Source organism: Micropterus dolomieu, linkage group LG22 (genome assembly GCF_021292245.1).
Source record: "Micropterus dolomieu isolate WLL.071019.BEF.003 ecotype Adirondacks linkage group LG22, ASM2129224v1, whole genome shotgun sequence".
Taxonomy (NCBI): domain Eukaryota; kingdom Metazoa; phylum Chordata; class Actinopteri; order Centrarchiformes; family Centrarchidae; genus Micropterus; species Micropterus dolomieu.
The window spans coordinates 16,591,691-16,607,810 of NC_060171.1; the positions used below are offsets into that span (position 1 = coordinate 16,591,691).

The window sequence follows — 16,120 nt, forward strand, 5'->3', positions numbered from 1 at the left end:
AGCTGCTGCTCTGTTCAGTTGGGTAAACATGTATATGTATATACGTATATTACATAGAGAGATTATATTTTTATTGTCATGCCGAGTTTAAGTGTTTTGTAAAAAAAAATAAATAAATAGTAGCCTTGTCACCTCAGTGCGTGACTATCAAAAGAGAAATACTCTTTATTAAAGGATCTATCTCATAAGAAAAGTATTTACAGGTTTTACTGATAAGTATCATTTACAACATTGTCTGGTTTAGGAAATATCTGATGAAAAATTCATGCTATTCAACTTGTAGAAAGTTGTAGAACAGCTTCAGTTGTTAATGCTTTGAAATTGTCATGAAATATAACAATAAGTAATTTCACAGTGTGACCGAAAGCAGATAGAGCTTCTTTTGTGCACTGATTAAAATTATGCATACTCATACCCTTTAAGGTTTCTGGTTTCTAGTGATATTTTTAATCATTGGAAAGGTCAGGAAGAAAACAACAGGCTCAGGAGAAATACGAGACGGCGGTTTATCTCATGCCAGCTGATGCTGCAACCACAAAACACCAAGGAATGAAAAGGCTGCAAATCATTAGATTAACATTTAGTTGTAACGTTTGTTTTTAAGGAATTATAAAGCGAGGATTAACTTTTTTTTGGTGGTGCATTTGTTTTTCTCAAATTAACTGAGCATTGCATTCTAAAAATGCCTACATTTATAAAAATTGGGTGAACTGTTCCTATTAATTTACACTGACAAAATCTATGATATTACAATGAAACTTAGTCATATTTAAATGTATTAAAGACAAACAACCTCAGTGTTTTCCATAATTTAATCGTTATAAAATCTAATTTCAAAATACAAAAATGAAAATAAATAATTCATAAATAAATAAACAGTTAAGGAAGTACTTGGGTTTATAATGTCACAATGCTAGAAAGAGGCAAATCACAGTCACCGAGGAGATAGTCTCTTTTCAGGGTGGACATTTTGTTCACTACTTTAAAGCGAAGGGACCGCTGGCTGAGGTCGTCCTCTGACATACTATCAAAGAAGAAATCCTCATTGAATATTGGATTACGGCTCTTTCTGATGACTGTGCTGCGTTGCTTCTGGATTTTTCCAGGAACCAGAGAGAGGCTAACGCTGCAGTTGATAATCTTCGAATCTACAGAGAGAGGATAGAGTCCCTCGGCACTGATCAGTCGAACCCGTAGTCTTTGGTTATCTGGGCAGTACTCTGCTGAGAGTCTCAAGCTGCCATCTTTTCCTATGGGTACCATTCTTTCCTTCATCACCCTTTCTCTGTGAAGAGTCAAGTCCATGGGGAAGATGGTGGGCGGTGCCAGGCTGTAGGTGCTGGGTAGGCCCTCAACTAACCCCTCTGATGCCCTCCTCATGACACTGGGGCTATTGTCTGTGGAGCTACCTTCATCTGTGGACAGGGAATTGTTTCTGGACAGCATTGCCTTCCTCATGTTCCTTGACAACAGCAGTTCATGGCTCAGTGCTTTGAAGAGGGAAGACTTGGCAGGGCACCTGGTCAGCAGTGGCGAGCTGAAAGGAGAGGATTCAGTAGAGGAAGTTGTTTCGCTGTCCAGAGTAGCCTGCCAGTTCAGAGTGTATCCTCTTGGAGAAAGCCTGGAGGTTAGGGTATTGAAACTGAATGGGGAAGGAGAGGAGGAGGGCGTGGTGGAAGGGGAGACTTTAGAGCACGTGCTAGATCGATTCCTTGGCAGCAGCAGGGGAGAGGAGCCAGGATCAGAGTGGAAGAGCGACTCCTTCCTCCTGGTGTGGGGGCTCTCCAGTAAGGTGCAAAAGCCATAGCAGGTCTGAGCTTTGGCCAGGTGTGGAAGGGACAAGGCAGCCTGGCTCTGGGGATCTGCATTGGTGGTCTCCTCATCACTGCAGCCATCGTAGGAGCTCTCATCCACACTTTCCACCTGGATAATGTGAGGGTTGATGGACATGGACTCTTGGCATGTCACCTCTATTTCAGGGCTAGCCCTCTCACAGGGAGACACCTTGATAATGCGAGTAGCTCGGCTCTGCTCCGAATTCTTCATCTCCAGCAGGGATGGGATTGTTGGGGGGATGCAGAACTCTGGGATGTTGTCAGGGGTGATGACATTAGGGCAGAGGGAAATCATTTTGGGTTTGTCACCTTTTTCTCCAAACATGATGTCGCCAATCTTAAAGCTGAGTTTTGCTGATGGGATAGGCAGGTTAGATCTCTCTACTGACCCACGCATCTTCTCCACCACCCACATGGGTCCTCTGGTAGAAATCTGCTTTTAAGTTGCTGCGTTGTATTCTGAAATTAAACACAGACAAAAAAAAGTCTATAAAAGAAAATCTTAGAATATAGAATATCAACTGTATCAAATGTTAACTTTGTAGGACATTATTATTACCTTATATTCTGACGATATGTCCACAAGGTTGTCCTGAACAGGATGGGCTGATAGCTCCAGCTAAAAGTTCAGGCTGTTGTGAGAAATCCACAAAGCTCTCTTGACAGAAGATGGAAGTTATGTCTTGTCAAGACCAGCACATCTATGACTGTTAAAGAGATGAAGACAGTTTAAATGAAGCAGCAAACCAGTGAATCTAACACACACCCCCTGTGCTGCTCGAACAGGATCCTCCCTCTCTCCCTGGCAATTTGGTTCCCATGGAAATATCCTAATCACAACAGGGCTCAGTTGCCCCTGTAGTAGCCCATTGTTCTGTTTAGCAAGATTAGCTTACTACTTTGAGTGAACAACTACTTTTAAGCAAATGGCAGGCTTTTAATTCACGTGTTTGTTTTTCCATTTTTTTTTTAATTAGATGGTGTATATGACCTTGTTCTGTGAACGGAAACGAGGTGATCTGATAAGATAATACTCAGTGTATCTTTTAGTGGCAAAAGTTCAAGGGATAAAGCTAGCCTAGCTTTACTGAGTTTAGGAGACCTATGGGTCAGTCAGTTTTAAATGTGTTTGAAAATAATGGTTAATAACTTGCTACCAAATTCCTTCTAGTAATTAATGAAATTCTTTTCTCTGAACTATCTGGCATTAGTATATTTTATGTATTTTATGTATTTATGCATATGTTAGTACTTAGTACTTCATCGACACTGATCACAATAATATTTTAAAGAAATACATACACATGTTTCAGTCATTACATATATGTACATGTATAATATATATGTGTGTGTGTGTGTGTGTGTGTGTGTGTGTGTGTGTGTATGTGTGTGGTGGCAGATCATAATGTGGTTTCTGAAAAGTCAACATCAGTGTTGGAAAGTACAATGAGAACATTGATATGATTTATAGACAATAAAGATTGCGCCTTAGGTCTGCAACCTTTATTGAAAGATTGTCATGTCAGTGCTACCCTCTTGTGGTGGGACACAAAGCAGCTGCATTATGAACGATCACCAGCATGACAGGAAGCTGAATTTGTGTTGGGTCTATACTGTGACAGTCATAACTTAACTCACTTACTGTATATCATCACAAAAATTTTTTTAGTTCTATTCGTTTTGTGTGTATGTATGTTAAGAAGAAGAACACTTAAAATGATAAAGGCACTTGGAAATGACAAGATAATACAAAATGTAAACTATACTTATTATATTTTACCTCTTTACTTAAGATTTTATTAAACTTCCTTTTTCTCTCTTTAAAAAAATGAACCAAAACACTGACAAAGAGGGAGATTTCTGGTAGATAATAAAAAGGAAACAAAATTTAATTCCAAACTAAACTAAAAAGATATCAGGTTTGAATTTAAGTCAATGCGGATCCATAGAAGAAACCATAAAGTGCACCTTTGGATAGGTGGGAAAAACAACACTGAATGGAAATGCAATTGACTCTTGTAGCCCATAAATAATTAATGAACAGTTCCTGAAAGGTTTGGTTTACACACAAACTAATTGCTCCAAAATTGAAATCATCAGACTGAAAACAAGTAAAACATAGAAAAAAAACAAAATCAAACAACTAAAATGATATTAACCATAAACAAAACAAACATTTGAATTGACATTCAAACTACTAAAAAGATATTAACCATACACAAAACAAACATTTAAATTGATATTCTTCTTCCCAAAAGGCAAAACAATTAAGACAAACTTCCAATTAAGACAAACATGAAAAGGACGGGCCCTTTACTTTTGTCCCTTGACTTTCCTTAGCTCTCCATTGAAAAGTGGTATGGGAAAGAAATTGTTTATAAAAGCTCCACTCTGTACTGTCCAAGGTTCAAGTGGAGTAACTTGGCTATCATGTGTTACCAGGCACTAAAGGACAGAATGATGTCAGTGCTAACAATATACCAGGAAAGTGTCCTAAATGAGGGAACTTCTCAGAAATGTTTTCCAAAATGTTCCAAATCCAAAAGTCACATCAGTAATTCAAGCTTACCTCTCAAACATCTTGTACCTTTCAAACCAAGTGTAAGAATCTAATAAATTTGAGGTCAATTATAAAAGATGCTAGAAAATATTACACAACTGAAGTTGATGAGAACATGCTTAATGTGGGTCTGTGTGTGAGTCTGTGTGTTTGTGCATGATACCTGTAATATAGTTTTAGCTCATCAATATCCATGCAGACCAGGGAGACAGATGATCAATTATCTCATAGTATTTTAACATGAAAAATGTAGGCCATAATGTGTATTAATATGTAGCAGATAAAGACCTTACATTCAGTTGCTCGGCTGTCCCTCCATATGTTTGTGCATGTGCATATGTGTGTATTTCAGACTGGTGTGTGTATGATGCAAATTAACAACAGAGTGAAAAAATCCCCTGGCGGGATTAATAAAGTAGGCCTATGTCTTCTTCTTCTTCTTCTTCTTCTTCTTCTTCTTCTTCAATCTATCTGAACATTGCCATTAGGGGGCAGTATATGCTCAAGTTTAAAAAAACAACAGGATAATCACTGAGATGATGAACTGCGAGGGGGAGGTTAGTCTTATACATTTACTTATCTGTAATTATTACAACGATTTTCATAACTGTTAATCCAACCAAAAGTATCTCGTTAAGTAAAGGCCTATTTATGAATTCGTCATTCAGCTTGCACAAAACCCCTCCATACCAGCTAGGCATTATTTAAAAAAATATTGATGATGCCATTAGTTTAAAATGTGCTGCATGGTTCTGTGTAATTTTTATTTGCGGTTGACAGCATCCCAGTTAAAACATCATCTCCCATGTGCCATCAATTGTGTCAAAGTGGGATGGAGCGCAGCAATAAGGACCGTCCTGCACTGACGGTCGGTGTGCTGACAAGCTTTTGGCAGGTGTACTTCACAGCACAAATCCAAAGCATTTTCAAAATAAGAGAGAACTCTTTCAAGTCTTCCGTGCCTTCATCTTTATGCATGCACCTACATGATTTTAAGGTCTATTTTTATCGCGCAGGATTTGCTCATCGCAATCAATAACCTACTCTTGAGTCAAATCCATCTCGATCTGATTACATCTTAGATTATCAGAAACCATGGGAGATTGTGACGCTGCTTCCATTTTTCAGCGCATAGATATGCGGTCGTTTTTCTTTTTTCCATCTCTCTCCACTGTACGATAAACGGGGAGGGGCTTGATTCCGTGGAGGAGGCAGGCTGAGCTGACCCGCTTGCCGTGTGTGTCGCCTAGCCTACGTCCAAGCCAGGTCGCATGCATTAACGGGTGACAGACATCAGGTAGGATTTCGCCTTCATTTTTATCATTATAAACTGCTTTCCTGTGTGTTTTAAACCCTGGCGCTGTTGTTCAAGGTGCCGTTCCTCCTCCCAAAAAAGGGCTCACTACAGGGAGGCAGACCGCTCGATGTTGGCTCAGCAGAAGCTCTGAAAACATTTCATATTAACAGCCTGCAGACGACCTTTTCACATGATCAGTGTGATGTGTCCCACTTTACCATCTCCTTGCTCTTATTCTGGATTGAACATCAGTCGATTTGCTTCATCTGGTGCGTTGTTAGAAGCCTGTCAGGTCGATATATTCGTCTAAAATGTGACTGACTGCTTTTGACATTGACAGATAAGAGGTGATAAGATGAATATTTCATTGACCTACTTGTTTGGGGTTGTTGGTGCACGGTAAATATTTAGGTTCGCCGAATTTCGTGCTTAGAAGTAGACGAAGCTAAATATGCAACTAATGCTGCCCAGCTCCAGCATCCTCGCTGCTCTGCGAAGAAATGTGCCGAACTGTAACTTGGACTTGACCTGAATGTTATCTGGATCGGCTCAACATCAAAGCTAAATTGACGACGTGAGGCTGTGGCGCGCATGCAGGGGATGTAACCACTGATGATTTACAGTAGGCTGACAGAATAGGCAGAGGATAGTTCATAATGGTCAGTTGCTTTAAGTTTGTGAAGACTGCTGAAGCTGAACAGCCCAGTAATCCTTTGCTCCAGTGACAGAAATCTACTATTTCATGGATTCCAGTAGGAAAATCCCTTCTTTTTAACCTTTTTAACCTAAGTTAAAAAGAAGGGATGCATGCTCACCTGGCTGTACTTCTGTTACTTTCTCCAACCAGAAGGGAGGATGTGCATTCCCTGATTAATGGACATGTCTCCTTAACCACTAGGCTGCCCTGCTGCCTCATACAGATGTGTGTCTATTAGCTGTGACATGTGGTTGTTTCAGGCAGGTACCGGGGCATTTAATGTTACTCCAACACAGTGACTATGGGGTAAAGGAGCCACACAATAAACCCCTATATATCTTTTCATGTTTTACATACAGTACATTCGTTTGTGGAACAAATGTGTGCTGGGCTGACTCCCTGTGCCAAACCACATTAGCTACACATCAGCCTCTTTTGACATTCTCATTTACCGAAGAAGCTTTGGGTTGCTATGACCAACTGTTTTCTCCCCACCCTTCTACATTATAGAGCAGCTGTGCATTTTCTATGAGAGACATCTTGGATATTAAGGGTCAACTCAAGGATACTCATGCCGTGAGTGGGGTTTCAAACCAATGATGAAGACATGTTTTATATGAGTGATGTATATAGAAAAGTGAAGCTGTTTCTGCATGATGCAGACAGCTGTGATTCTGGATGGCTTTATACAGTAATGCACCACTGAGGATGCTATGGGTTTGATCCCAACTGGAAGTACTAGTACTAAAAATGTAGTCCTGGGTGGTAGTGTAAGGCACCGGTTAGTGTAGGATTAAAGCATCCACCAACCACACTGTAGGAAATGGCATATGGGCTCCTCAGTAGCTGCAGCATTATTGCATGTTGCTTAATGAATTAGAAAAAATGTCTTCATAGGATCTCTTGGTCTTACCTTGATGTACATGTATATAAAGGACTAATTAATGTTAGATGGTTGCATCCTGGTTTGACATGCTCTGTGTAAAATATTGTGTCTCAAAAGAAAATAGGTTGGATGTTGACAGTTGGAGGTGTCAAGCATCATCAATTTTGCTTTGGCGCTGAAGTCTGCTTCATGTGTGATGGGATAGAAGTCTCAAATAAAAATACTAAATCCATGAAATGTTTCTTTTATCAGATATATTGGAGATTGACCTTAGTGCTAACATGTTCATATTTATGTTTTCGGTACCTCATCAATGATCCATTCATCTAATTACAAAGATCACAATTTACACATTTTATCCGTATCTGTAATGTGTGTTGTTGTTGAAATTTATTAAATTGCAGATTGGCGAAATGTGCCAAAAGACAATAATCTCCCGACTACATAGTGCTGGAAGGGGTTTGTGAATCGTAAATTCCCTTCCCTTTTAATGGAATTCAGTTGGATTGTCTGTAGGATTAATGTATTTAAGTTTAGACAAGCCATAACAGATTTACTCATTGTGAGCATATATGTGTTTGTTTTTGTGTGGATGGACACGATGTTTTGAAGTGCAAATAGTGTTGTGCATTCAGATATCTAATTTTGGGGAAATACTGAAGCTATGTAGGCTAAATCTCAGCAGCGATACACTGCACCTATTGGTTCACAATATGAGCCCTTTGCTTGCCCATGTTTAATACAGAGGTGGAGTCCTTCCCAGTCTGAGCCTCTACACAACGTACTGTACACTTTCCCACAACCCAGTACACAGATATAATTAGATCACAGCACCACCAATGTCACAAGCTCATATGCAGCATGCATCTGCCAGCGGCAACTGATAAAGGCTTACTGTTCCATCAAACAAAACACTAGATGCTATTCACAAGACCCAAGGTCATGAAAGCAGTGCTTGCCAGTTTGCAAGCTTGTGCCAAAAAAATTCAGAAAAGTTAACTTAAAACATAAAAAGGTAGCTCACATTCGTAGATTTCTTCAACATTCTACATTTCCTCCTGCTTTTGAAATATTAGATACTGCAATTTCCCTTTGGAGTGGTAATTAAAATCAAGCACTATTTAAATGGTGCCTTTTCCCAACTCATTGTCAGCTATTGAAGAGGCCATTATCACAGTGATTTTGTATTATGGGAAGCTATTAACGTTGTCTCTACTTCAACAACTTTAGTTTACACTTTGATCTCTGCACCTAATTTTCTGGAAATCACAAGTCTCAAACATGGTCTTGAAATGAACTGCTTCTAGTCAGGGTTCATTCAAATTCTGCAACCCAGAAAGAAATACACAGCCCTCAATCTGATCCATAAATAAAGATAACAAGGTCATGCATTCATCATGCATTCAAGTAAGTATTTTGATCCACAAAGTGTTGAGAACAGGCAAAGACAAAGCCTCAACTGTATTTCCGTCCTGTTCATTAGAAAGTGATTTTCCTCTCAGCTGTTGCAGTTGCTCCGTCATCATGACTACATTCCTGGTCGGAATTCCCCAGGAAATGTACAGTTGGAGGGTGGGAACCAAGGGTTTTGAGAGTCATTGGAGAGTGTGATTGTTGAACCATATTTAATACGTGAGTGTGTAGGAGGTGGAAACAAAAATACACCCCATGCTGTCGCTGTGACCTAGCCTTTGTGTTTCGTGTTCACCAGTGGAATAGCTTGCTCCTATGTATTTTCTCGCTGTGGTCTCTGTGATCACAGCCTCTTTAGGGCCTGGCTCGCCTCCATATCCCGTTTTCATAAAACAAGAGGTAGATGTATAAGCCTGCCCAGTTAGTACATCATTGTGAATTCATAATTTTCTGTATACAGATGAATGTGGCAGACAGTCGATATGTGAGAGCTGTAATGCAGATGGACTGTTTTCCATGAGCAAACACTTGACCACATTCCCGATGTACTTTCAGATTTGAAGTCAGGGTGATCTCACTTGTAATTAAAGATTGTTGTGGCATCAGATTAAATTGACTGTGTCAGTACATCCACAAGTCACTCAATTGTTGATCCTGTAAGTGTAGCGGTTTAATGTACTATATACTTTATTTGACTGTTTTTAACTTGCAGAATTGTTAACAATATAAATGCTTTTTGACTGAATGTAGAAAGCAGTTAATTGTAATTTCTTCTTTCGTTTTGTGATCAGATCAGCTGAGAAGACATGTATGCAGGACATCACATCATTTATTATAATTGAGCATAATATGAAGCAATCGGTGACATGGTACCATTTTTAACATAACCCTCACAAAGCTGGCAGTGGGGGCTGATGCAGTACCTACCAAGAGTTTACTGTACATGTGGTCTAAACGGACACGGCTGGGCTAGTGATGCGTAAGCAGACTCAAGAAGTAGGTCAGTAGATGCCAGAGTGGTGTGCTTCAGGTCAGAGGCAGTGGCAGAACAGCCCATGGCGCATCTTATCAGTGGGTCAAATGAGACTCCAGTGGAAGTAGCAGACGACAGGTCTGACTTCACTGTCATGCACACAGTAAATGGTCCCAAATTGGGTTAGTGTCATTAAAGAAAAGATGTGATGGTTCTCTGAGCACCAGTTGTCAGCTTAAGTAAATAGCTGTCTACTTACCTTAGGCTGCTTCATATTTAAATGTAAGGAAATGTATGTACATTTAGTCAGTTGTGGTTGATTGAATATTCTTTTGCCTAATCTGTTTTCTGTGTGTTTGTGTGTGTTTTGAAGTAGGGCTTTTTTACTTAAGTTTTACTTAATGTAACAGTGAGCAAGCATCGGACAAAAGCTTTTGTATTTGTGCTGAAACTGTAAATGCTTTGTGCAAATTGTGTGACTTACTTTATTAGCATTCAATTGTACTGCTGAAGTGTCAATGAATTGGTGTACCATTAACACTACTTGGTTTTGTTACTGCTGCAGATACACACAGTCTGTCCAGGTTAAAGTGAAATGTCTCTCTTTTGGTGTTACAGAGGAACAATAGAGTAATCAGGGACATGACCCGCTCTGCTCTGCTTGAGGCAAACTGATTATCAGCGGTAAAGATCATGTGATACATGTGCTAAAGATCATGTGATATAACAGCCTCCTCAGAAAAGAGGAGAGTGGCTGAACTAATGCTATTTTGTCCCTGACATGCCTGTTTTGCCAGTTTTTGTGAATACAATTAAGAATTCATTTAACATTGCATTGCGTTTGAGTACACATGGAGTTGATGTACTTCATTCTGTTGAAGTCAACATTTTCCTTTTTGTTCTTGCACTGTTGCTTTGGGTTGTAATGGTAAAAGAATCCATAGAACACAGTTTATCACCTGGTAGTCTTTGTTCAGTTATAATGGCTGCTCTTGCCCAGTGAATAGTCACCCCGTTGTAACATGCCCTGCTTCTTTTTACTCTATTAAATGTAGGTACTAGTGCTCAAAGCATCTATCTAACTGCCAGAAACGGTCTCTTTGTGTAGAGGTGTATTTGAAGTTAAACTCAACAGAAGATTGAGAAATAAGTGTTCTTGTATATTCACAGCGTCTTCATAGTGGCTGTATTATGATGTGCAATCAAAGACATGTATTTATGCTCCTCTACATACAATAAACTGTATATCTATAGGGAGCTTTAGTATATTATGTTGTTATTATTTGTGCTCTGCTTTTGAGAATTTTTGTGTGTGGATAGTATCACAAAGAAAGCACATTAGAGGCACAATCTCAAAGGCTGTGATGGTTTTACCCCCTTCATCAGCATACTGTGAGTTTTTCACTGGCAGGGGGTCTCTGAGGAACACCACAGCAGCCAGAGGTCAATGACAGTGGGGCACAGATCCTAGTGATCCAGCCACTTGCCATCGATCTGTATCAATGATACATCACAGCCAAATAGAGCTGAGTGGTAGGTGTCCTGCAGCACAGTACAGTGAAGACATTAATCACTTGATGAGAAGGTGAACTGTTTTTTTTCCACCTATGACACAAACTACTACAGCGACTGACAAAAATCAAAATGCAACATTTGAAGTAATCCCAGTCTATAAATTGCCTGTGATGGGAAATGTCCAGAGGTTGCCAGGCTTGCACAATTTTTGGACAGAGGGAGCAAAGGCCAGCTGCACTGGGACAGAGGGGAGATGGAATAAAAGATAGATAAAGTAAACAAAATGATATTGCTGTTGAATGGCACCATTGATCTTGTTTTAGGGAGAAATGATAAGGCAGTAGTTTCACATCAAGGTTAATTGAGGGCCGTCAGGTCCTTTGTGTGTACAGCAGCTGTCAGGTTGTTTTCGTGACTGCCTGGGGGAAAGGACTCTGCTGTCTGAAGACCATCACTGAAATTACCGCTCTCCTCTGCTCTGATCCTCTGCAGGCTGCAAGGGTTGCTGACCGAGTGAGAACTCTTTCTCACTCCCTCTCTCTCACTCTCTCTCTGTCTCTCTCTGCTCAGAGCTATGTAGTGTCAGCACCTTGAGTTTCAAAGAAGAACTGTGGACTGCTCTGACACACTCTTGTTGAAATTATTTTATATTGGCCGGGCGGAAGTGCATTTAGCAGCTGGAAGCTGTACTGTATAAGTGATTATGTTACTTTAGCCTTGTATATTCAGCTCATCAGCAGTGCAGTGACCTTGTGTTAAAGGCAGAGGGACTCTCTGGTTACCCTTAGTGGAAGACAATATATAGGATTACATTCCTTGCTCTGTCTTTAGAGATGGAATGATAAAGTTGAGTCCATGGCATGACCTGTGCTCTTCGTAAACCTTTTTCTTTTGAACTTATTTGCTCATTCTCCTTAAAGCTGCACTAATAATATTTGTATGTTAACAACAGATTAAATGAGTATGTGGATGTGAAAGGGGTCACTCATAATGCCAAAACCCAAACGGTTTCCAATTGTTTTCAGTGACAAAGAGCTAAAAGACCATTGTACACTACCTGCGCAGCACCAAATGCCATAACACTGCAGGGCATTTAGCCACATTTATTTACATAGGCCTATACAATATTTAGGAGTTGAAGAAAAAACAAGGATCAAAGAAGAATCACATTCACCAGGTGGCCAGAAACACGAAACACCTAAAATGTATGCTAATGTACCCTATGTCCACAAGATGTGTAAATAGGAAATTGTTTGCTATCGGGTTAGCCATAACAACTGAAGAACGTGATAATATGTCATTGTTTGGTTTATGGCTTGTCCCGCTGACTCAGGTAGCCAAATAAAATACTAATTTAAAATGAATTCTGCTTTAATAAGACGGTAAAAGCTGACAATGAATGTCCAGTCAGATCTGTTATTTTGTTTACTTATCCGTGATTCAAATCAGAATTTTTTGTCAGTTTCAGATTGTTTTATTGAGACTATTTATGGTGTAAATGTTGGTTTACGCAGCATAAAGCATTGGGAACACCTCAATCACACTAACATTTTGAAAAGCTTACAAAGTGAATTGTAGCTCATAAGTACAGAATCTAGCATATGCTAATTTTACTGTTAAATACATCTGTTCATCTCATAAATGTGTTCATTCAACTTTAGTTGCTGATCCCCTGTGTTGTCTGTGACGTAAATTCTAATTGGTCGCTGTGGGAATAAGGTCACCTGGCCTGATGGCACAAAATCATTAGCAAAGGAGTATTTTAATTCAAGTCAGGCATTAATTATACAAAATCCTGATGTTTCCAACTGTAACCTTGTTTGTCAGTACGCTGTTGTTCTCAGAGCTGAACGAGAGCTGAATATAAATATCTTTCTTCAGAACATGCATTGTCTGGCAAATCAGAACTGATGAGCTGACTTGAGTTTGTGTTCAATTTCCTGTAACTGTGTCAGCAGCCACTGAGGTGAGGGAGAAATCAACATCCTCCTGAAGCAGAGTCTAATGTAATTGCTCATCTCTCTATCATTAAATCTGTACATTTTGGCCTGACATTGAATGACATCTAACACTGGATACGTTAAACATGCTAAGAAGCTGTATTGAACCCTTGTTTTTTGGAAATACCTCCTGAATCTTATGTAAGTTTGAGTATGATTACGCTGAAAAGAATCACTATAGTGTTTACAGAACAGAAATAAGGAAAACTAGCATTCATTAATCTCCTCTAAAGTGTAACATAGAAGTAATCAAATCATTTGACCTCTCCATGGGAGGAAAGAAAGCGACTCCAGGGTATAGGAGTTGTGTGTGTATATCATGTGTACATTATTTATTTGATTGTTTCCGTTCCATTATGCTCTCTAATTTCTTCCCTGTGGCTATTCTGTCGTGATACTGGTCCAACCTGCTTGTGAACATGTGCAGTATGGTAAAATAGTCATTCAGTAGAATAATTAGGTTATTTATAGAGATAAGTATTGTTGAATTTAATGCACCACTCTGAATTATGTTGTCAAAATCAGTGAGCCATCAAAACTAGCGGCTATTGTTTCGATGATGCTCTGCCTTTTAAAGACAGCACAACATGAATGGACAGTGCTTTATGTAAGATGAGACATTATCTTGAAAATGCTCTAAATAGGGCAATCATTATATGTCTACTCTATGCATGTGCTAGCTTGTCACACAGCTTCCCCAGCATTCGAGCTGTAAGAGAAGCTGCGTTTCATTTTGTGAAAGCATAATATCTGGACTGCTAATAACTGTATGCAATATTAATTGGATAAAGCAGTGGCTACGTGGACAAAGTAATGGCTTTGTAGCTTTGATTCCAAACCCTTAATGAGCTTTGCAGTGTGGACAGACAGTTCTGTGGTGAAAAAAGCACCCGTGTGTGCAACCAATATAGCTGATGTTAAATCTATATGGAATATTCTGGTCCCAGTGGAAAAGGGATGTTTTATGCATATTAAAGGTTAATCAAGAAGTTTGGACTGTTAAATCTGTATAATGTGAACACATCAAGCCACCACAGGAAAGAAGTTGAACATTTTCAGTTTTGACTGCAGTGGCCGAATTGCTGCTGGAAGCTCAGTACATTTGTTAAAGAGGTCATATTATGCTTTTTGGCTTTTTCCCTCTCCTTTTCAGTTATATACCTTTTTTGTGCATGTAATAGGTTTGCAAAGTGAAAAAGCCCAAAGTGCACCCCAAAGGGAATTCCCATCTTTCACAGAAAACACTGGTCTGAACTGCCTGAAAACAGCTCGTTTGTAGTACAGTCTTTTTCTTTTGTTCTCTGTGACATCACAGTAGCTGGTAGTCAGACTCAAAAAAAATGGTGGAAAAACACTCTGAGCTGCAGCACACAGTGACAAGACTGCTGCCTCTCCTCTCCCTTCCAAACACTAGTTACCCTCCAGGCAGTCAATGGACATAAAGTTGTTACTGTGATTTAGAGACAGAGCTCAGTTAAAACTTTGTGGATGAAAGATACATTTGTTACAGATTAATAACTCACCACTCTGAAACTCCTGCTCAATTCCATGTTGCTAAGCTGGTAAGGGAACATATACAGCTGAACCGAATCCGTGTTTGCCGGCTTTTCAGGACCCCGCCCTACTCTGCTTCTGATTGGCTAATAGTCCTTAACTAGGTACTGCGCATGTGCAACTCCCAACAAAGATTTTATACAAGTAAGATGCCTCACTCCGTAACTAAAACTCAGCATTCAACACACAAGCTATGTTTCCATCCAATTGTCAAGCGAATTTTAAGCGTACTTTTGAAATGTTGCAAAAAAGAAAAAAAAAGACATTTCAAAATAGGTGTGTTTCCATTAGCTGGTTTGGAACGAATAAACCAGGTTATGGCAAGTGTAGTTATGTCAGTAGTTGACGTTACACATGGCTGTAATAAACAAGACGTATCAGAAAGAAAACCATCGAATGAACCTGATGGCCATTGATCTTAGAAAAATGGAGAAAGTTCCTCAGAAATGTGTTTCAAGTGAGCAAGTTGCCAGCCATGTTTCCGCACGTAAGGATAAAAACTTTTTTGTGAAATTAAGGATTTTTTTTTTTCGAATTTTGCAGTTTCCATCAACCTTTTCAAATGCGATACTTCAAAATGCGCATTAAAAAACGTTGATGGAAACACGGCTACAGAGTGAAAAGAGGAGCTTCAGCAATGTGCTGTTTGACAAAAATATGGGTTTTTTTGAAAATGAAACCATGTAAACATGTTCTAGTACAATCCCTAAATAAAATTTGGAACCTGAAAATGAGCATAATATGACTACTTTCACATCCACATACTGATGCATGGGTTATATTTCTGTCAATGCGGTTGGTATAGGTGAAGAGGATGCTGTTAATTTGGATTAGTGAGGACACTGTGCAGTCACATAGTACGTAATTCCATGACATTTGCTGATGATGTCCAGGCATAGCACACATGGATCAAAGCATTTATCTCACCTTCTGTCATACACGGAAAAAAACAATGTAACAAATACACATGCTCTTTCGGTCTTCTGTTAATTCTGTGAATACAATATAAGGAATATATTAAAGCATGACAAATGTTTTGTGTGTTTTAGGACAAGAAATTCTGTAACATTGTTTCATACATGCACTGCGCAACAATTATTACAAACATGCATCACTGAATTAGAATGAGCTATTGCATACTCGCCATTGTTATTACTAGAAGGCTCTTGTACAGTACAATAAGCAGTATTCACTTTCATCCAGAAAACATCAAAACATTTTCTCATACTGGTGGATGTGAACAAATTGCTAGTGGTGCATGCAGTGTGCTGTTCCAAATATTTCTAAAAGAATATCTAATCAGACAGACAGCAATCAACAATGTTCGGCGGCACAGTTAGAAGTGATATCTAATATTAGAAAAGTGTTGAAGTTGCAGACATGTATCTGT

General features: G+C 39.3%; 2 protein-coding genes across 2 annotated transcripts in view; one reads left to right on the forward strand and one right to left on the reverse strand.

The window, feature by feature from the left end:
• Positions 1 to 896: 896 nt before the first annotated feature.
• c2cd4a (C2 calcium dependent domain containing 4A) lies at positions 897 to 2,602 on the reverse strand. The gene is made up of 2 exons (XM_046038289.1): positions 2,395 to 2,602; positions 897 to 2,294 (listed from the first exon to the last, which is right to left on the reverse strand). The coding sequence occupies exon 2, from the start codon at positions 2,248 to 2,250 to the stop codon at positions 898 to 900; it is 1,353 nt and encodes a 450-aa protein (XP_045894245.1). The 5' UTR covers positions 2,251 to 2,294; positions 2,395 to 2,602; the 3' UTR covers position 897.
• A 3,008-nt stretch (positions 2,603 to 5,610) lies between these two features.
• Positions 5,611 to 16,120, forward strand: part of tln2b (talin 2b) — an 88,486-nt gene continuing 77,976 nt past the window's right edge. Inside the window, exon 1 of the mRNA XM_046036606.1 lies at positions 5,611 to 5,692. The gene's annotated coding sequence lies outside the window, so the exon portion shown is untranslated. The remainder of the gene's footprint in view (positions 5,693 to 16,120) is intronic.